General features: G+C 32.9%; 1 protein-coding gene across 1 annotated transcript; it reads left to right on the top strand.

Moving 5' to 3' along the window:
• Positions 1–349: 349 nt before the first annotated feature.
• On the top strand, positions 350–21430 carry LOC123664997 (cytochrome P450 4V2-like). The gene is made up of 18 exons (XM_045599359.1): positions 350–356; positions 846–959; positions 1563–1748; positions 2070–2260; positions 2806–2869; positions 3122–3308; positions 4553–4698; positions 5732–5911; positions 6321–6479; positions 16224–16313; positions 16549–16662; positions 16837–17022; positions 17652–17842; positions 19307–19370; positions 20013–20190; positions 20432–20583; positions 20663–20839; positions 21215–21430. The coding sequence occupies exons 1-18, from the start codon at positions 350–352 to the stop codon at positions 21370–21372; spliced, it is 2544 nt and encodes an 847-aa protein (XP_045455315.1). The 3' UTR covers positions 21373–21430.
• The last annotated feature ends 783 nt before the right edge of the window (positions 21431–22213 follow it).

Genomic DNA, 22213 nt, shown 5'->3' with positions numbered 1-22213 from the left:
TTATCATTAAGGTGTTTGTTGACTTCGTATAATTATAATATCTTTGGCGATTTAATTTGTTAAATAGGTGTGCAGTCAATTCGTATGTTAAACTAATTCTTGACTAAACATTGTTTGATGTTATTACAAGAAACAATATACGAGTACATTATTAGTTGTTCATTTATTAATTTTATTTATTTCTTAGTGATATTTAAAGCATACAGTAACTGAAAATATAAATATTTTATTAGTATTTGGCGTCTGTATATTGTTTTTACTTTCAGATTTCTGGAAACAAATCAAAGATATGAGTTATAAATGCATGCAATTAGGTCATGTATCCTTTTTCTATACTGGACCGTACAAAATGTACAGTAAGTATACTTTATTTATATAATTTTTAAATTCAACATGGCAGATAAAATCTAAGTTGACGGACTATATAGTTATGTTCAAATGTTATTTGGTACCCATATTGTAGGTAAGTAACTTGAGAAATAAAGTGAATTTACTCTAATTCCAATATGGCGGACTTCTAAAGATGGCGGACTAGTTGTTTTAATGCACGACTACTATATGGGTATCAAATGAAGGATCATACTATGTCATGTCTAAAGTCATGTTACTCTAAATTAAATTTAATGACCCTAAAGATAGCAGACAACGTTTTTTACGCTTTCCTACAATATGTGTACACAAAATGAAAGGGCTTGCTAAGAATAATCTGAATAATTAAGTGACGTCATTCTAAATCTAATATGGTCGACTTTTAAAGATGGCGGACTAATTTTGTTATGCTTTCCTATACCCATATTAAGTATCAAATGAATGAAAGAAATTATTATTTTTTTTTTTATTTACAGTTTTAACCGATCCAGACGACATTTACCACTTGTCCAATACCTGCTTACAGAAAGATCAATTTAGTTACGACTTCACAAAAGAACTCCTAGGACTGGGTTTACTTTATGCACCAGGTAAGTGTGTTTCTTATCTATAATTTTAATAAATTATTAAGCGCTTCACACTCAATTTTTTTGCTAACTACAAATATTGAGTGACCTAAGACCTTAGTCGTAGGGCTGGCAAAAGCGAAATGCGCAAACAACACACAAACACTCACGCATATACACGAATGCACACACACACTCACACTCACACACACACACACACACACACATTCACTCATACACACATCAATTTGTGAGAATAAAGCACAGCCTCCTTCGAGGCGTACAATGACAACGAACGTGTGCTTGAGAATTTTTAATGTTTAACTTTGTTATTTTTTTCGCATGATATATTGTAGTTTTTGAAGTTAAACTTCTTTACAATCGTAATTCAAAACTCAATGAAACGAAAATACGTCACGATAAAAAATATTTAGAAAATATGAGAATATTATCTTAATTACGATGAAACTTGGTATTCCAAGTTTCATCGTAATTAAGATACCTATAAAATATCCACCAATCCTTGTTAGATTAACTAGTTTTGAAAGTCTAGCCTTTTTTCCTTAATAATAGAATAGTCTTTTTGCCTCACCACGTGTCTGTGACCGATAGTATTTTATATTTTAGTACCAACTTGGAGGAGACACCGTAAGCTGATAAGCCCAGCCTTTAATCAACTCATACTTGATGGCTTTATGGGTATTTTTAATGCTCAGGGTAAGCTCCTGGTCGAACGGTTAAAACAAGTCGAAGGGAAGGGCCCTTTTGATCATTCACATTACGTCAGACAGACTTTTATGGAAACTATCTGCTGTAAGTTATTTCTTGACCCATACCAATATTGTTAGAATCATATTTTACAAGCGGCCGTATTTTTAAGCTTCTGATAAAAATAGTTCATTTACGATTTCAAGACATAAAAAAATACTATGATTACTTTTGTTTTTTTTTTATGTTACAATTGTTTATTTAATTGTACAAACAACTATTTGACTGTTAGTATTAAAGTACCTACAAAACTTTTAGAGAAATTTTCCAGTTGCTAAATGCTGAATGGCATTAAATTTTTATTCTTACTCTTAAATATATGTGAAGCTTAGAAATAAAAATTTACATATTTTTACCTTTTTTCAGTAACGGCAATAGACGACAAAATCACAGAAGATGTTGCTTTGAATTACGTTAAGGCATTTGAATCATATCTTAATTATAACATACTTAGATTCCAAACTATTTGGCTGTATCCCAATTTTATATACCGTTTTAGTAGTCTCAAAAAGAAACAAGACGCTAGCGTGAAGTTTTTACAAGACACTTGTGATATGGTAAGTACGTACATATTTTGTTTTTAACTGTTAAGCCTTTGACTACTTCTTTAGTAATTAGCATTCGCGTGGATTACACAATTTTAACTTTTTTATTTAATACCGTTTAAATACGAAAGTAACCGACATAGCCCACAGAATTAGCAAGTTGAAGTGGCAGTGGGCTGGTCATCTGTGTCGCAGGACCGATGGCCGTTGGAGTAGACGGGTCCTAGAGTGAAGACCGCGTCTTGGCAAACGCAGTGTGGGACGTCCTCCGGCCCGTTGGACCGACGATCTACGTAAGATTGCCGGTGTAGGCTGGATGAGGATTGCGGAAGACCGGGACGTGTGGCGCGTACTTGGGGAGGCCTATGTCCAGCAGTGGACTGCGATAGGCTGAAGAGAGAGACCGTTTAAATTTAGCCTGTAGCAGTCGCTAGTGAAAAATTTTTAAAATCTATCTAATAAAATAAAATTTTTAAAATCTGTCTTGTAATTTTGAGTTAATCTTTTACAAACAAACAAAAAACAAATCTCTTAGTAGTAATATTGTAATATTTTAGGTCTTACGAAAGAAAAGAGCTCAGCGAAAATTAAATAGCCTTTCTAATAGCAACAAAGACGCAAGTAAGTAAACACCTTTACAATTTTATGACAGGTAATAAATCAACAATCCAAATCAATGGGCTATTTAATTAAAAAATTTGATCGCTATGTAATCTACAACGAGTTTCGAATAAACCGTAATTGAGTGTTATCCTTTGTAAGAAAGAATTACAATAAAATGTAGAATCAACAGTCAAAAATGTTATTGGGTTGCTTATTACACAGCTAACTTTTTTCATAACTTAAATATTCCTAATATTTATTTTGATACAGATCCAAAAGTAAAAGTCTTTATGGACCTAATTTTGGACTACGATGAAGGAACATTGTCGGATCAAGAGATAAGAGATGAAATAAACACTATTATGATGGCTGGTCACGAAACATCCGCAACTGTTACTAATTTTTTTTTACTGTTACTCGGATCATATCCTGATGTTCAGGAACGAGTATATAAAGAGTCAGTATTTATTATAATCATCATTACAGCCTATACAGTCCACTGTTGGACATAGGCTTCCACAAGTTCACGCCAAAAATAGCGCGAACTTATGTGTTTTGCCCATAGTCACCACGCTGATTTATTATAATAATAATAACCAATTCCTGCTTTGGTAACCAAATGAGACCTTTTAAGTGCATATTAAATTGAATGCCTGCCCAGCGTGGTGACTATGGGCAAAACACGTGAGTTCACGTTATTTTTGACGTAAACTTGTGGAGGCCTATGTCCAGCAGTGGACTGTATAGGCTGTAATGAAAAATTGAATAGGTGTAATTGTGTTTGCATTTGAAGTCGATATTTTTTCATTTGCAAAAATGAAAAAATATCGACTTCAATTTGTATCGAGAGTTATATAACGTAGTACGGTAGTCGAAAAAATAATTACTTAAATAGATTACTCAAAAATTACTTATTAAGCCTCGATGAAACTTTAATGGTAGGTATCACATCACACGCAACAGTTTTTGATTAAAAAAGATACATAAAAATCGGTACACCCAGTAAAAAGTTTTGAAGTTACACATAAAAATACAATTAAATTGAAAACTCTTCCTTTTTTATGTCGGTTACATATTGATGATAATGATGACATAGCAAATTTTTATAAAATATTTTTAACCGACTTCCAAAAAAAGAGGAGGTTCTCAATTCGAATTCGAAAGGTGGTATGTGTTATTTGGTTTTTTTGAAATTTATTTGAGATCTAACAACTACTTTTCGAGTTACATCTAATAATGCGTTTTTACTTGACGCTTTTTTCGCCGACCTACGTTGTATTATACCGCATAACTTTCTACTGGATGTACCTATTTTTATAATTCTTTTTTTGTTGGAAAGGAGATATCCCTAGTTTAGTACCATGATAAGGAAACCAGGATTTGATGATGGAATCTCAGAGAAATCAAGGGAAACTCTCGAAAATCCGCAATAACTTTTTACTCGGTGTACCGATTTTGATAATTTTTAATTTAATCGAAAGCTAATGTTTATAATGTGGTCACATTTAAATTTTATCGAGATCTGATAACTACTTTTTGAGTAATCTTTGATAACGCGTAGTTAATTGACTATTTTTTCGTCGATCTACGTTGTATACTCGTCGATGTAATTGAAGTCGGTTTTTTTTCGTTTGCGAGCAAACACAATTATTTTAACAAAAGAACCATTGACGAAATAATATTTTTATGTAAATATTATAGATTACAAGAAGTGTTAGGAGATAGAGACGTAGAAAAAAGTGATTTGTCCCAACTCGTCTATTTAGAAGCGGTGATCAAGGAAACGATGAGATATTATGTAATGGCGCCCTTCGTTGGTAGATATATCGATCGTGAAGTTAAGCTGAGTAAGTATAAAAATTACATATTTTTTTTATAACGCAAAATGTAACTTACTAATTTAAAGTAAGTAAAAGCTAGATAATTCTAACGTGATGACTACTAAACAATAGTTCGCCTGACAGAAAGGCAATTTTGTCGGCCTTGAATCTAATATTTAAAACAGCCCTCAAGATAAAAACTAGTGATAATACTATAGAGTTAAATTTTTTCTTGTAGTAACTGAATTTTGGATTCGATTGACATTTTATCTATACAAAAATTGCAGTGTCTGTTTATAATATTAAAATAACTGCTTTTTACTAAATTCATATACTATACACTGTACGTATACAAAAATAACACATAATTGTTATCTGTCTGTCTGTCTGTTTATTCCGGATAATCTCTGAAACGGCTGGACCGATTTTGACAGGGCTTTCACTGACAGATAGCTGTAATATTCTTATTAACTTAGGCTACTTTTATTTTAAATTTTTTATTTTTATTTTATAACTCTGTGAACTGAAAAATAACTATTATGTAAAATTCCACGCGGACGAAGTCACGGGAACAGCTAGTGTAGAATAAATATTTTGAGGCATCTACATACAAACTGTTTGAAATATGTATAAAAACAATATGAAGTAAGCAACTTTTCGTGAGATTTCTATTTCAGACACTAGTTCTCTTTTTCTCAAAATCTATACCGATTTTAGTCAGGCGTTTCATAAATTCGACCAAACAATACTTTTCACAGACAGACAGATAGATAGACAGACTTTTCACAGAGAAGGAGCAGAGAGAGAGGGAGAAGAGGAGGTAGAGAAATAGATTTGAGTGGCTATGGTGTGAATGTGTCAGTTCAAATCTTATTTAAACTGTCGTATGTGTCAATGAATATCAGTCAAGTCCATTTCAGGTATCTTCGGGTGTCCCTCAAGGGTCCCATGTGGGACCAAGCGAACGTCGAAGTTATCTTACTTGCGGAAGACTTAAACTTGACTTTAATTTATTTTCAATTGTCATTTAAAACTGTAACTTTTTTTACCTTTATTCTAGAGAACTGCACACTAAAACCAGGGCATAATTGCCTTATGTTGATTTACGGCGTGCATAGGAATCCTTTGTGGGGACCGGATGTAGAGGAATTCAGACCAGAGAGATGGTTAAATCCAGAAACAATACCAAAAAATGTGAATTATTTTGCCAGTTTCAGCATTGGAAAGAGAAACTGCATAGGTAAGTCAAATATTTTTTACAGTATGTAATGTGATTAGTTGACTGTTTAACAATACTTTGAAATATCATTTGACTACCTTTTCGAGTCCGAAAAGGTAGTCAAATTATATTTCAAAAGTACCTAAGTCTACTTTTATGATTTTGGCAGTTCCGTTTATTAACCTTTAAAATATAATCAGTGTTACTCTCTGATAACGTAGCCTTCTATTGGTGAAATAATGGTAAATTTTTTAATTGGTCCAGTAGTTTTTGAGCTTTTTCGATACAAACTACCAAAAATGAAATCTTTTCTTCTATAATATTACTTCGTTTATAATATTACTATATTTATATGAAATATAGAAGTGAAATGAATGGAACATATACGTTTAAAACTTTTGGTTTTAACTGACTGCTGTTTATCTTTCAGGTAAAACCTATGCTATGATGTCGATGAAAACACTATTATGCCACTTACTTCGCCGTTACAAAATACATGCCGATCATTCAAATATAGTACTTAAGTTAGATGTATTGTTGAAACCTGTGTCAGGACATTTTATTACGATTGAAGACAGGTTAAAGAGTAAATGATGCTTTATACCTTAGATGATAAATTTTAATAAGTATGTCGTAACACAAATTTTAATATTAAGAAATATGAGTAATACGCATTGTAGAGGACTTTTGAGATAATCTTTACACAACGATGTCGCTCCAAGCTCCCAATGAAGCTGATGATACTACACTGTGATTTTTTTTTTAAGTCTTCCTTGCAGAATCTATATTCCGAATCAATGATAGCTTCACTTTTTTGTAATTAATTTATAAAAACATAAATATTATTAAAATTTGTAAAATGACAATTTAAAATGCTTTTGAATCAATAATATTAATAATTATTGCTAGTAAAATGTATATGTGTGAAATATATTTATGTAATAAATGTATTTCTTTTTCAATTTAAATTTAAGGTGAAAACAACGGTTTAACCTCCAAGACCATGTAAAAATATCGATTTCGGTCTTTCGCATAGCCTCTCTCTACTGCGATTGTTACTCGTGGTCAATTATCTTCAAACCAGCCCTGGAGCGGCGGCGTAGTAGATAAAGTTTCGGCCCTTCTATTACAAAAAGAAAAAGAACTTTACTGTTAGGTAGAAGACTTTTCTTTACTCTGGGCCTTTTTAAAGCTATTATGGTAACAAAATCTTGTATGCTTCAAGCTCTTTTGGTTTTAATATAGCTGTATGAAATAGCATATTATCTAGAAAATATCCAAAATTATGAGATTTTGGGCGCGCACTACGTCTGTCCTCACTTATTGTCACTACTAGCTCCTAACCAACTTTTCTGCCCTTTAAAACAATCTTGTATAGTGTTGAGTTTCCTTTAAAAATTGTTAAAAGTCTACTATAAGTGTATTAAATTCATAAGGTTGTATTTTAAATAAACTATCAATTTGTGATTTTAGTAATTTTTAAAGTAGGGTATTTGAAAAAAAAAGATTTTAACGGTCTACTTAAAATATATTCATTTTATAATTTTATTGGATTGTTTTAGATATCTTAGTGTTAAATTTAGTAAAAATTAAGTTGATAGTAATATTATATAATTAAATGTATTTGAATATGTTATTTGGTAATTCAATGTAATTTAGACAATCAATTGACTTTGTTAAAATTATATAAATACGTGTTAAGAGAGAAGTGGCGCATTCTTAGTATCTGGTTGGTTGAGTGAAGTTGTGAAAATAAATTAGTAAACACCTACGAAGTAGTTTTATTACAATATACCTAATGCATAAAAAAGCCTCAACTTGAAAAAATAATCTTATTAAAAAAAATAATAATTATGTATTTTTTTTAAGCCTGTTGGGCCAATGCTCTGTGGTGGTAGACAAAACTGGCTCTAACCGAATGCTGGTTAAATAATAAAGTGGACTGTATTATTCTAACGTGTAGTATATTATTTAAAAAAGTACAAAGTGATAATAATCGACTCGTATTGTGCTTAAAAGTATAATAAGCGGTCGTCGCGTTCATACCTGGCGGCTGACCGCGGCTGCCTTCTATCGCCCGCGCCGAATTCAAGAATCACAAGTCGGTACCCGCAAACGTCAGGCGCACCCATGTCTTTAAAGAAGCATTATCTTACACAATGTATGCATTACTATGTGATGTTTCCATTCTTATCAAGATATATTGACAAAGAGATTGAGATATATATATATATATATATATACGACTGACGATGAGACTCCTTCTTCTTTCCGGTCCTATGGCTATAGTAGTGGATGTAGTTTTTAATTTGTTGTAGCTGAACATCACTGTCGCTTTTTATCCAGGATTTAGATACGATGACAATTTAAGGCTGTAATGTAACAGTTATGCAATTTAGTTAATCAAATTTGTGGTATTTGACCAGACTGTGCGTTTATATAAATAAACTTAAGAGACTTCATATTTTACAATATCCCACTGTTGGGCATAGGCCCCTTTCACCATGTAGGAAGAAAGATGGGAGCTTAATCCACCACGCTGCTCCACTGCGGGTTGGCTGATATGTTTCCCACTATGAGTAACGATCGCTATCAGGTGTGTGCGATAACAACCGGGATCGACGGCTTAACGTGTTTTCCAAGGCATGGTGGGGATACCCACAAGGACTGCACAAACGCTCAGACCACGACGAATACAAATGTTTGTCAGGTGCGAGGACCGAAACCGTTAGTGCAACAGGCACAAATAAGAGCTTGTGTGTGTAAATCACTAAAATTTCTGAGTTTAATATATAATAAAATATATATTATAACACTTATCATCATCAATTCAGCCTATCGCACTCCACTGGTGGACATAGGCCTCCAAAAGTTCGCACTAAAAATGGCGTGAACTCATGTGTGTTGCCCATAGCCACCACGCTGCGCAGGCATGTTGGTGACCGCAGGGCTGGCTTTGTCACACCGAAGACGGTTTGCCAACCTTCTCGCCCCCCTCGTCTCAATCGTGGTCTCAATGGTGGAGTCGGCTGGACGACCCGACACCACACGTCTGAGGGGTGGCTTTGTTGTGAGCGAGGCCACTCCACCATTGTGCCGGAGCCCGGAGGTTTCATCCGGGGCTACCACCGGTGCGAGGTGGCGAATGTTAGCTAGACCTTTTTTAGTCAATAGGAGTCTGGCACAACCCTCTGGCGCCCCTGCGCCGGAGGGTATCCATGATGGATTTTCCCCACGCAAAAAAGACACTAGTATTTTAATATTAGTGAAATTTTTATGTTTTAATATATATCTTAAAAGTTTGTCTGTCATGTCGGAAATTCACGCAGGAATTTTTATTTTAGGGCTTTTGATTGAAAATCTATAAGTGTTTCGTCGTTTGCGAAGACACTGGATGGACCGCTGTAGACCTAAGAGAAAACTGTTTTTTGCAAAACTTTTCTATGAAACCCAATGAAGAGCGATCTCTTTGAGTAGTCTGATAGTCCTAACACACGAAAGGCGAACTCTACATATTGTGCACAAATAGGACCTAAATAATTTTCATTTAATAAGATATTATTTTAGCATCTCTTTGTAAATACAATCAATATCCATGTGAAAGAAGCTGTACATAAGAGCTAGTCAATACAGAAAAACGATACGCAGGTGACAAAAAACAACATTAAATATCTAATTAAAACATAAGCGATTATATGCTACGAGACTAAGTTGGCTCTATCGTTACAAAAATATCGCATTCCGGTTCTTTTTACTTGTCACTCCGGATATTGTCGTTATATTAAACTGTCGTCTGCCGAATTCTTTACCAAGTAATTTAGCCTGCTTTTGGTGTAAGATTTCAGTATCAATTTATCTTATGAAACAGTATCTAATTATCTTATTATATCTTATATGTGTTTCTATATGTGGTAGCTTGTTATTAGCTTTTTTTTTAATTCATATTCTGTATGAGTTATAGTTATAATAAGCTGTAAGCTATTCAAATAAAATAAAATAAAATAAAAAAATTTGACATCTTGGAGGGAAACAAGTTGCTGCTGTCGCAAGAAACAGGTGAGCATGGGTTCATCCAATACTTAGTAAAACGATTCTGTTTAGTAGAGCAACATACTGTAGCAAGAGCAAATTTTTGTTTTTATCGATTATTTCATGCTCCAAACGACTAATGTTGTGGTTAGTAAAAAGTAATTTATTTATTTAATTCATACCCTTACAGCTCCTCGCTTGTTTTCCACCTTTTTAACCGACTTCAAAAGAGGAGGTTACTCAATTCGACCGTAGATATATATATATATATATATATATATATATATATATATATATATATATATATATATATATATATATATTATGTATGTTCGGGGATAACTTCGTCGTTTATGAACCGATTTTGATAATACTTTTTTTTGTTAGAAAGGAGATATCCCTGGTGTGGTACAATGATAAGGAAATCAGGATCTGATGATAGGATCCCAGAGAATTCGAGGGAAACTCTCGAAAATTTGCATAACTTTTTACTGGGTGTACCGTACCGATTTCGATAATTTTTAATTTTTAATCGAAAGCCGGTGTTTATAATGTGGTCACATTTAAATTACATCGAAATCTAATTAGAACTTTTGGAGTAATCTTTGATAATGCGTATTTACTTGACTAATTTTTCGTCTACCTACGTTGTATTACTTGTCGATATAATTGAAGTCGGTTGTTTTTCGTTTGCCTGCAAACACAATTGTTTTAAAATAAATTTTATTGTTGTCCTTTTATGTTTCGCAACATATTCCACAGACTCAATTCTTTATACACTATTTATATAAATAAGATTTCCAATTTGAATATCATTCAGTCAATTTTAATAAAGAAGTACTAGATTATGTACTGTAAAAGGTCGTTGAGCAGAATTAGGTGGTCAAATTTATGTATGTAAATTTTATTATTATTACTATGATACATATTCATTATTCATGCTGCATGGATGTATTCTGAAGCATGGTTTCACACCTACTTACAGCAAAAATCCAATATTTTGAGAATATCACTTCGAAAAATTTAGTTTACACATACAAGTCAGACATTAGTGTCTTTACCGTAAATAGACGATTATTTATCTCCTGTGAAAATACGAATACAATACACCTCTATCAAATGAAAGTGACACATTTTAAACCCACGCTTAAATTTATTTTTTCGCGTGCGTTACGTTTAATATTGGGAAGTCTTAAAAGATATTACGTAACTGAGATAGGGCATAGCAGGAAATTTCCTGCTACAAATATGGAGCAGCCCGACTGGGGTAGTATACTCTACCTTGCAGAAGATCATAAATATTCAAGCTAGTTAAACTAATGGTTTTCAAGCAGTGTTGCATTTCTGTTGGTGAGTAAGGTGACTAGAGCTCGTGGGAGAAATTGGGGATAGAGTCGGCAACGCGCTTTCGATGCTTCTGGTGTTGTAGGCGTCTATAAGCTACGGTAATCGCTTACCACCACGTGAGCCGTACGCTTGTTTGCCGACCTAGTTACATAACAAAATTTATTTAAATTATATGGAGCATAGAATTATCTTAATAGGTATGAAATTTAAATTAACTAATGTGTCTTAGTTAATAAGCATTAGCTTGACATTGAACGTGGTATGTTATATATAATTTGGAAACATTGTTAAGGGTTTCATTTCCTGCACAAAAGTGATATTTGCATGAAAATGATGAAAAATGCAGAATTTATTTAATCAGTCCCAGGCTATTTATTCATGATTTTTTTGTAGAGACAATGATATTGTTACTGATACTGATCGCTGTTATTCTCCACTGGACTTGGTTAACGAGACGTAGAAATGGAGAACCACCAATAATTTCAGGGAGCATTCCACTGATTGGACATACGTATAAGATGTTTGGAAATTACGTACGTAAGTGTCACTAGGAGCAAAATTTTTACTGTGGATTTGAAACACAACAAAGTTGATTAAAATTTATATTTAAAAACATTATTTTAAAAATAAATCAACAATAGTTTATTAAATATTATACATATTTACAATTCACAACTTAAGAACTAAATATTTATAGATAGTTTTGGTATAAATCATGTCCGCGTGGAATTGTGCCAAGAATGCTGGCAGCATTTCCCCGTTGAATCGCTATGCCGATTCTCTGGGCAAAAAATGCACCAGCCCTCTTGTCACCAGTGGAGACAATAAGGCGAGGAGTTATCTTATTTAAAAAATGTTTAGGACTGCTAATTATTTTTAAAATGCTTATTATATCTCTCAAATTTCATTTTTTTATTTTTTTTTGTACATATAATTTGTGGAAGATTTTATAAAAATAAAAATTATTAAAACAACAAAATTATAGATAATAGTAAATTTTCCAATAAGGAAGTCCTAGGAGAGATGAAATAGTTTTACATTAAGACCCATAACTTTAAAAATAAACGATAGTAAGTAACGTGTTGTATACCAAATGAAACTTTATTTAATTAACTAACAAATGGGTACGGCAAAGAGAGTCGTTATTTCATATTCAGCTATTCTATTACTTATTTCCTTTATACCTATAAAAATTCAACTTGAAAATGTAACTAGGAGCGTTGAACTAAATTTCCTAGCACTAAATTGTTATGAAAAGCACACATTTCAAAGTTAATGTTCTATTAAAGCATTAGCTTAGCTTAACATAATCTTTTTGTTCAGTTATTATAACCGACTTAACCTTTCATTAACTTTGTGTACTTTTTATACGCTCCGATTTCGGTAAATCCAAAATGCAAGCGAGGTAGTTAAAACAGACTGTTTCAACTCTCCTAGCGTGTGAAATCTGGTTGCGATTAGGTTTGAGCCGATGTAAATTCGTAAGACAAAATAGCAATTTAAATCTTAGATTAGTAAGCTGACAACTATCATAGAACATTAGACAAATAGCTAATAAAATAAAATAGAGGTGAAGCTTTTATGAGAATAAAAACTTATGTCGATTTTTTGACATACTTTCCCTTCCTGCTAGTTTTCTAGATCGCTTAGCATTTAAATATTTCATGTAATATATTACAATTGATACGAATCCGTTAAGATACCTATAAAAAAATGGACAGAGAAAAATAAGAAACCTATTCTATTATGGGTTTATCATTATATACATTTCCTTACTTAGAATAATAATTAACCTAGATAGATAGTGGTTGTAATACTAATTTGCTTTTAGAGTAATTTAAATTAATAAGTTACAAGGTCAATGTACAGCAACAATGTGAACTAATTATCGCGTAATTTTGATAAAAATAACACTGTAAATAATCTTAATTTAGTTATAAACTATCTATTAATGAAAAAAAGCAAGTAATACGTAAAATAAAATTACAGTAAATTCCCATTTATGTCAACAAAGACAATTATTTATTTCTAAATTCATAACTTATAAAATAATTTTAACTCCTACATAATACTAAGATTATTTAATTTAAGATTATTTAATACTAGCGACACGCTCCGGCTTCGCACGGGTGCAATGCTGATACTAAATATACTACAGAATGTCTTTATTTATAGTGTGAATCTAGCTTATAGCATGGTTATTAACATAATAACAACAATATCTAAATATTTGTCGTTAGATTACACGTTGTTACAGAATGCGTTGAAGAAATAAAGGTTTACTGCTCGTTCCCCGTAGATGATAGCGTGATAATATGTATCCTATAATATAATATTTGTGCCAAATTTGAAATAAATCCATGCAGTACTTTTTGAGTTTATCCTGGACATACATGCAGACAAACAGACAAACAGACAAAAATTCCAAAAACTATATTTTTGGCTTCGGTGTCGATTGTAGATCACACCCCAAGTATTCTTTTAAAAAAATATTTTATGTACAGTTTTGACTTTCCTACCATTTTATTTTATGTATCTATAATCTATAATATATATAAAAGCGAAAGGTCACTCACTCATCACGAAATCTCCGAAACTATAACACCTACAAACTTGAAATTTGGCAAGTAGGTTCCTTATAAGACGTAGGCATCCGCTAAGAACGGATTTTACGAAACTCGACCCCTAAGGGGGTAAAACGGGGGTTGGAAGTTTGTATGAAAGTCCTATGTTTTTGAAGTAAGAGACTTGAAATTTAAAATGTAAGCTCTATAGATGGTGAAAAGGTGTCCAAATGATATATCTTTAGAAATTAACTCCCTTTTGGGGTTAAAACGGGGGATGGTAGGCTGACTCACTTATCGCGAAATCTCCGCAACTATAATAGCTACAAACTTGAAATTTGGCAGGTAGGCTCTTTATAGGACATAACCATCCGGTAAGAACGGATTTTACGAAACTCGGCCCCTAAGGGGGTAAAACGGGGGTTGGAAGTTTATATGAAAGTCCTATATTTTTGAAGTAAGAGACTTGAAATTTAAAATGTATGCTCTATAGATGGTGAGAAGGTGTCCAAATAATGTATCCTTAGAAATCAACTCCCTTTTGGGGTTAAAACGGGGGATGGTACGCTGACTCACTCATCGCGAAATCTCCGAAACTATAATAGCTACAAATTTGAAATTTGGCAGGAAGACTCCTTATAGAGCGTAGACATCCGCTAAGAATGGATTTTACAAAATTCAACCCCTAAGGGGGTAAAATTGGGGTTGGAAGTTTGTATAAAAGTCCTATGTTTTTGATGTAAGAGACATGAAATTTAAAATGTATGCTCTATATATAGTGGGAAGGTGTCCAAATAATGTATCTTTAGAAATCAACTCCTTTTTGGGGTTAAAACGGGGGATGGTAGGTTGACTCACTCATCACGAAATCTCCGAAACTATAATAGCCAAAACTTGAAATTTGGCAGACAGACTCCTTATAAGACGTAAACATCCGTTAAGAACGGATTTTACGAAACTCGACCCCTAAAGGGGTAAAACGGGGGTTGGAAGTTTATATGAAAGTCCTATGTTTTTAAAGTAAGAGACTTGAAATTTAAAATGTGTCCTCTATAGATAGTGAGGAGGTGTCCAAATAACGTATCTTTAGAAATCAACTCCCTTTTGGGGTTAAAACGGGGGATGGTAGGTTGACTCACTCATCACGAAATCTCCGAAACTATAATAGCCACAAACTTGAAGTTTGGCAGGTAGGTTCCTTATAGAGTGTAAACATCTGTTAAGATCGGCTTTTACGAAACTTGACCCTTAAGGGGATAAAACGGGGGTTGGAAGTTTATATGAAAGTCCGATGTTTTTGAGTAAGAGACTTGAAATTTAAAATGTATGCTCAATAGATGGTGAGGAGGTGTCAAAATAATGTATCGTAATCTATATATAAAAGAGAAAGGTCACTGACTCACTCATCACGAGAACTCAAAAACCGCTGGGACCATCCAGCGGTTTTTAATCCATCCAGGATGGACAAAGATGAAATTTGGCAGGGAGGTAGATTATAGTAAGTAGACGTCCGCTAAGAACGGATTTTGCGATATTCCACCGCTAAGGGGGTTTAATTGGGGTTGATAGTTTGTACGAAACATAAACAGCAGCTATAAGTTCGCCTGATAGGTTATTTATACTGCAGCCTGAAAATAAAGCTAAAAATGTGGTGTATAGAGAGGTTTTATAAAAATAACTATTAAATTATACTAAATTGTGCCTTTTAAAAAGTTACTCAGTGTGATAAGCATTTCAAGTGCAACATCTTAATAGTAATGCATATCTTCATAACCACGCGAACGTAGTCGCGGGCAACAGTTAGTATAGTATAAAACAAAGTCCCCAAAAGTGTATGTGATCGATTCCCTTAAAATCTACTGAACCGATTTTCATGCGGTTTCACCAATGGAGAGAGGGCTTCAAGAGGAAGGTTTACGGAACGGCTAAGCAGATTTTGATGAGAGTTTTTCAGAAACACTGAATTCAACGCGGGCGAAGCCGCGGGCACCGCTAGTAGATATATAATAATAATATTTTGACGTGACAACGTTAAAGATCTTTAACCTTATAAAGATCTTTAACCTTACGTGACAACGTCTAATAAATCAATGAACGCCAGCTGCATGCACGAAAAATGATGACTCATTGCCTTGCTACGTATCTATCTCTCTTCCACTCGATTGGCCTATGCTTCCGAGAAGATATTTTGTTATGACGTTTTCACGTTAAACTATCATCCGTAAACCAACTTACAGACAGTGAATTAGACAGAAAGACAACCATTTTTTTTTTTTATTGAAGATTGAATATTTGAACAAGATAATAAATATTAAAATATATAAAAAGACTGTAGGAATTGAAAAATAACCCGTTATTACATTCTAGTTATAACAAAATATAATTATTTCCAGAACTTTGGGATAAATTCGTGGAGCTGACAAATGAATGTTTAGATAAAGGAAACGCTTCATACTTTTTAATCGGTACTAAAAAGTTATATGGTGAGTAGTGCTCAGTACTAGAAAATTTAGGTTTTGAAAGTACCAGGAATTCTTGGTTCTTTTGTCAGTAAATTGTCCCGGTACTTTCCGTCACGAAATCGAATTGCAATTTCATAACGCTTTAACATTGAGTTACGTTGGTTACTCTAGATTTCCTAATTTCTGTTTTATAATATAGCAATAAAATCAGAAATATATATATGGGTATATAAGCAACTTACGTTTATCATTTCAGTTTTAACAGATCCAGATGATATTAGTGTTGTATCTAATATTTGTCTAGACAAGGATAAAATTTTCAGCGCAATAACTAAGAGGTTACTTGGTGAAGGCCTAGTTTTTGCCGAAGGTACGATGGTAACTTAGTACGCATAAAATATAGTTAAATATACTTTTATGAATCTCATTCAAATTTAAACTGCAAGATTTTTTAAACATTATAATCGAGTAGAAATCCAAAATGGATGAAAATTATTATTTTTTTTGTATTAAATGTAGTTTTAACATTTGAAATTGTTTTTAGTACCAAAATGGAAAAGACACCGTAAATTATTATTGCCAGCCTTCAATCAACAAATACTGGATAGTTATTTACCAATATTCAATAGTCAGGGCAGGAAATTAGTGAAGAAATTTGAGAAGAAATGTGGAAAAGGTCCATTTGATTGTACAAAGTATTTGAAACGCACATCATTAGACACCATTTTTAGTATGTATTAGTATCATTTATTAACTATTCATAATGATCAAGTGTTAAATAATCATTTTCCTAAAAATAAAGATATAATCCTTATTTTGTGATAGTATCTATCTTTACGACATAATGTCATGCGTTCTTCTTGAAATAACAAAATTTTTAGGTTTTTTTATGTATTTTTCTTTAATATTCAGAGTTCATTGAAATTACTGTGTGGTTACGACATTAAAGAATATAGCCACCCCCTAACCACCACCTTCCCGTGGGTGTCGTAAGAGATGACTAAGGGATAGCAAAATTCCATGACCACCTTGAAACTTAAAAAGGCGACCGATGGCGGGATAACCATTCAACTGCTGGCTTTGAAATATACAGGTCGAAGACGGGCAGCAGCGTCTTCGGTGCGACAAAACCAGCCCTGCGGTCACCAACCCGCCTTCCCAGCATGGTGGCTATGGGCAAAACACATGAGTTTGCGCCATTTTTGGCGCTAACTTGTGGAATCCTATGTCCAGCAGTGGACTGCGATAGGCTGAACTGAACGGTACTGATTGAAATTAGTACTGGTGTAAGACCCAATTAACACTTTATACAAACAATCTTTAGGTCAAATTATAACGAAAATAAAACACATTTTTCAGTGACAGCAATGGGCCTTGAAATTAGTGACCAAGAATCCAAGACATTTCTAACAGATTTGGACACGGCAATTGACAAAGGACTCGAAAGATTCCAAAAATTCTGGCTAATGTCCGATATTATATATAAATTCAGTAATGTAAAGAAAGAAGAACAATCATGTATGAATAGCTTACGAACGATTTCGGAATTGGTATGTTTACATTTGAACTTAAATAAATACTCGTAAAATAATGGTAATGACATGCTGTGTATTAGAATAGACAAAGACTAAGTTAAAATAAAATACGCATTCATTAGCAAGAAAATCTCGAATAAAGTCCATTAGTATATCTTCTAAATGTTTTATCGGTAGTCTTTAGTGTTCGGTAAAAGACTGACTTCGTAGTTTCTTATCACGTTCAGTCACGAGTTAACTACTTGTCTCTGACTGGTTGACCTTAATTGTAGGTAAACCTTAAGGGACTGTGTTATCGCCGCTCCTTTATTAATAATTCATCTCAAAATATCTCTTCTGTTTGTCCAAATTTTTGCGCACTTAGGTTACCTGATATACTACAAATAATAAAAACTAAATTGATAGCTGGAGTAATACTTTTCAGCTTAAAGTTAATTCTTTTAAAATCATCATCATCATCATCATCATCATCATTACAGCCTATACAGTCCACTGCTGGACATAGGCCTCCACAAGTTTACGCCAAAAATAACGTGAACTCATGTGTTTTGCCCATAGTCACCACGCTGGGCAGGCGGGTTGGTGACCGCAGTACTGGCTTTGTCGCACCGAAGACGCTGCTGCCCGTCTTCGGCCTGTGTATTTCAAAGCCAGCAGTTTGATGGTTATCCCGCCATCGGTCGGCTTCTTAAGTTCCAAGGTGGTTGTGGAACCTTGTTATCCCTTAGTCGCCTCTTACGACACCCACGGGAAGAGAGGGGGTGGCTAAATTCTTTAGTGCCGTAGCCACACAGCACACTTTTAAAATAATAATAATTATTTATTTATTTCAGATTTAAATCCATACAAGTGACATTAAAAATCCAATCACTAAACTAAAAATAAATAAAAATAGAAAAAAAATCCAATCACAACTAAAATTCAATTAAAATTACAATAATAATCAAAATTAAAATTAAAATCCAATCACTACTGAAATCAGTACTAAGTCGAAATAAAAAAAAAAAACACATCCATATTAAAGTCATTTAAAATCACACTTAAAATTTTTATAATCAAAGTCAAAATTAAAATCCAATCAACATAATTAAAACATTCAAAATAATTAAAAGCATAATATAATGTCAAAAATAAAAATAAATAAAAGAAAAATAAGTCAATGTTTCCCTATTACTTATTAGTCTTATTAGTCTGTACGTCCTATCACTATCGGCCTTAATTAGGGGCTGTGCGTGTTAAAGCAACCAATTGATAAACTTTTTTCCGCTTTACTTTCTTCATTTCCTTTGCCCAAATGTTCTCGGAAAGACAGCTCTCTCCTAGCGATGCGGCAACCGCATGTACATTTTTTTTATTTTTTTTATTATACTGTTATTTTTGTTTATTTTGAAAAATAATTATAACGGTTAAAATTAGTAGATGTCATATTGATTAAATTTAAATAGTCATATCTGTGATGATCTTAATATTTTGTTACAGGTTTTGTCTAGGAAACGAAAAGAAATTGCATTGAGACAAAAAAGTAATGTCAATTACCAAAAAGGTAAGGATTATTATATACTCGTCAAATGTCAAAGATTATGTGATTCATACTTAATCTCTGTATAATAGTCCCACATTTTCTATGTCACCAACTATCTGCATCCAAGGTTTATCGCAAAAGATTCGCACTCTAGCTAAACTATAAATAGTTGTTTTGTAATTTATTAACATTAACAATTTTCAGAAACTAAAATTAAGGAAAAATAAATCATACCTCTCTATTAATAATAGTCTTAACAATAATTTTATTCTTTCTATACTTGGGTTGTCTGGAAGGAATTCCTAAAAAGCCATAAGTCCGCCCATTATACGACACAATGCAACTATTTTAAGAATACGTTTAATGTGTATTATGTAACTGTGTTAGTTCATCCTATTGCAGTCCACTGCTGGATATAGGTTTCCCCAAGTTCACGTCAGACATTCCGTTTTTCTGCAATACTTATACACCCCCTACACTGGCCTGCACCGGAAATCTTATGTAGATCGTGTTGGTCTACCGGGCCGGAGGACTTCCCACACTGCGTTTACTAAGACGCGGTCTCCATCTATAAAGTATAAATAAAAATAATAATAAACAACACCCCTTATCTAATGTTTTATTTAAAACCAATCATACAATTGAATCTTTTCTATTTTGTAGATAAAAATAATTATCTGGAACAGCTGCTGTATTTTAGCAATGACCTAACAGATGATGAAATAATTGACGAAATACATACAATTATAATAGCCGGTAACGATACTACAGCAACTGTTATTATGTATGCATTGATTTTGATTGGTTCCTATCCAAACGTGCAAGAAAAAGTTATGAATGAGTAAGTCGAATATTATTAGCACACAATTCATTTATTAACAGAGTTATGCTAGGGTGATGATTTTGTAGTACATAAGATCAGTTTTCATTATACATATTGATTTTATTAGATTAGTCGACGGGCAGTAAATGTAAAATTCCCTTTTTGATAAAATGACGTTGATCTAGTTTATCATTCGTTAACAAAACCAAAAGGTTTTATTGAAATCGTTTATTTAATCACTCATAAACTTTTATTTTAGATTGGAAAATGTATTTGGAGACTCTGACAGAGACGTGCAAAAACATGATTTAGTGCAAATGAGATATTTAGAAGCATTTCTTAAAGAATGTATGCGTTATTATGTGATGGTTCCATTCGTATCAAGATACATTGACAAAGAAATTAAACTGAGTAAGTGAACACAGTATACAAGACTAATTTTAACCCAAACGACCTTTGTCAATTTTGAACGTTCTTTTTCTAATTTTAGAGAATTATGTCTTAAGACCTGGAAACAATTGTCTCTTTCTTTTGTATGGAGTCCACCGTAACGGTATGTGGGGGGAAAATGCTGATCAGTTTCGACCAGAACGTTGGCTGGAAAACAAAGTGCCGTCTAACTCAAATGCATTTATGCCCTTTAGTGTTGGAAAACGGAATTGTATAGGTTTGTACAATAGTCATTTGCTACAAAAAAATGCAACATATTATATTATTTTTAAGAAAAAAATGAATACGACATAATAAGCACGTTAATTTTTTTAACTTGGAACAGTGGGTAATATGATATTTAATTCGCAATACAGTTACCAATTTGCTAAATTAATAAAAATAATTAATAGTAAATGTATTTTTTTTAAATATATAATATTTAAAAAAATGTTTAGAATTCCCTAATGTGTGGGTAACACAAAAATAAAATCGTACTAATTAAACGTAAATAAATCAATATTAAGAATATTCGTATACTGTTTATAAACTTTAGACATAAATTATATTTTTAGAAAGTGAGTATTTAATGACATATTTCGTTTTTTCCCAGGTCGAATTTACGCTATGATGTTTATGAAAACTCAACTTTCTCACATACTCCGAAGTTACACAATACATGGCGATCATATGCAACTAAAATTAAGTTTAGAGATGTTGCTCAGGCCTGCGTCTGGTCATTATATATCTATACAAAAAAAATGCAAATAATTAGTAAAGTTGTAATGATATAAATTATACTTTTATTAATATCAAACCTGAAATAAAGGAGTATTTTCCTTATCTTTTTCTGAAGCTTTTCTCTCTTTTTTGTTTTTTTTTTTTTTATATACAGACAGTATCACTAAATAATTGTGTTTGCTCGCAAACGAAAAACAAAAACCGACTTCAATTACATTGACAAGTAATACAAGGTAAGTAGACGAAAAAATTAACAAACGCACTAGTTGTCACTACGATTTTCGAGGGTTTCCCTCGATTTCTCTGGGATTCCATCATCATATCCTGGTTTCTTTATTATGGAACCACACTTGGGATGTCTCCTTTCCAACAAAAAAATAATTATCAAAATCGATTCATAAACGACAAAGTTATCATTGAACATATTAAAAAAAAAAATCGCTCGCAGCCAGTGCGCCGGTTTCTCATCCTACAACCGTAACCCAACCCCCCAGCCGTTTGATTGCCCTGCCGAGGCGTTATCTTCCACCCACTAATTTTTATATATGTATGTAAGTATATTTAAATTTATATAAGTATGTATTATATTATATGTATCTATTGTATATGAAGCGGGTGGAGTCATCCAGCATAATAATAATATAAACAACAATACAACATCCTGGCAGCTGTTAACTGAAATGACGCTTTTTCTATCTTGACATTTAATTTTATTATTTTAAAATGTGATTAAACGCGCAAATACAATAAAACATCACAAAAATGACAGGCGCTTAAACCAACTGTCACCGTAACCGCACAATGACTATCGGATCAAGTAGCCATTCAGCGTTGTCACCTCCTGAATGAATCATTATTTGAGCGACTGCAT

Source organism: Melitaea cinxia, chromosome 23 (assembly GCF_905220565.1).
Source record: "Melitaea cinxia chromosome 23, ilMelCinx1.1, whole genome shotgun sequence".
Taxonomy (NCBI): Eukaryota; Metazoa; Arthropoda; class Insecta; order Lepidoptera; family Nymphalidae; genus Melitaea; species Melitaea cinxia.
The sequence above is the reverse complement of the archived record's forward strand: the minus strand, read 5'-3'. Positions and strand labels throughout refer to the sequence as shown.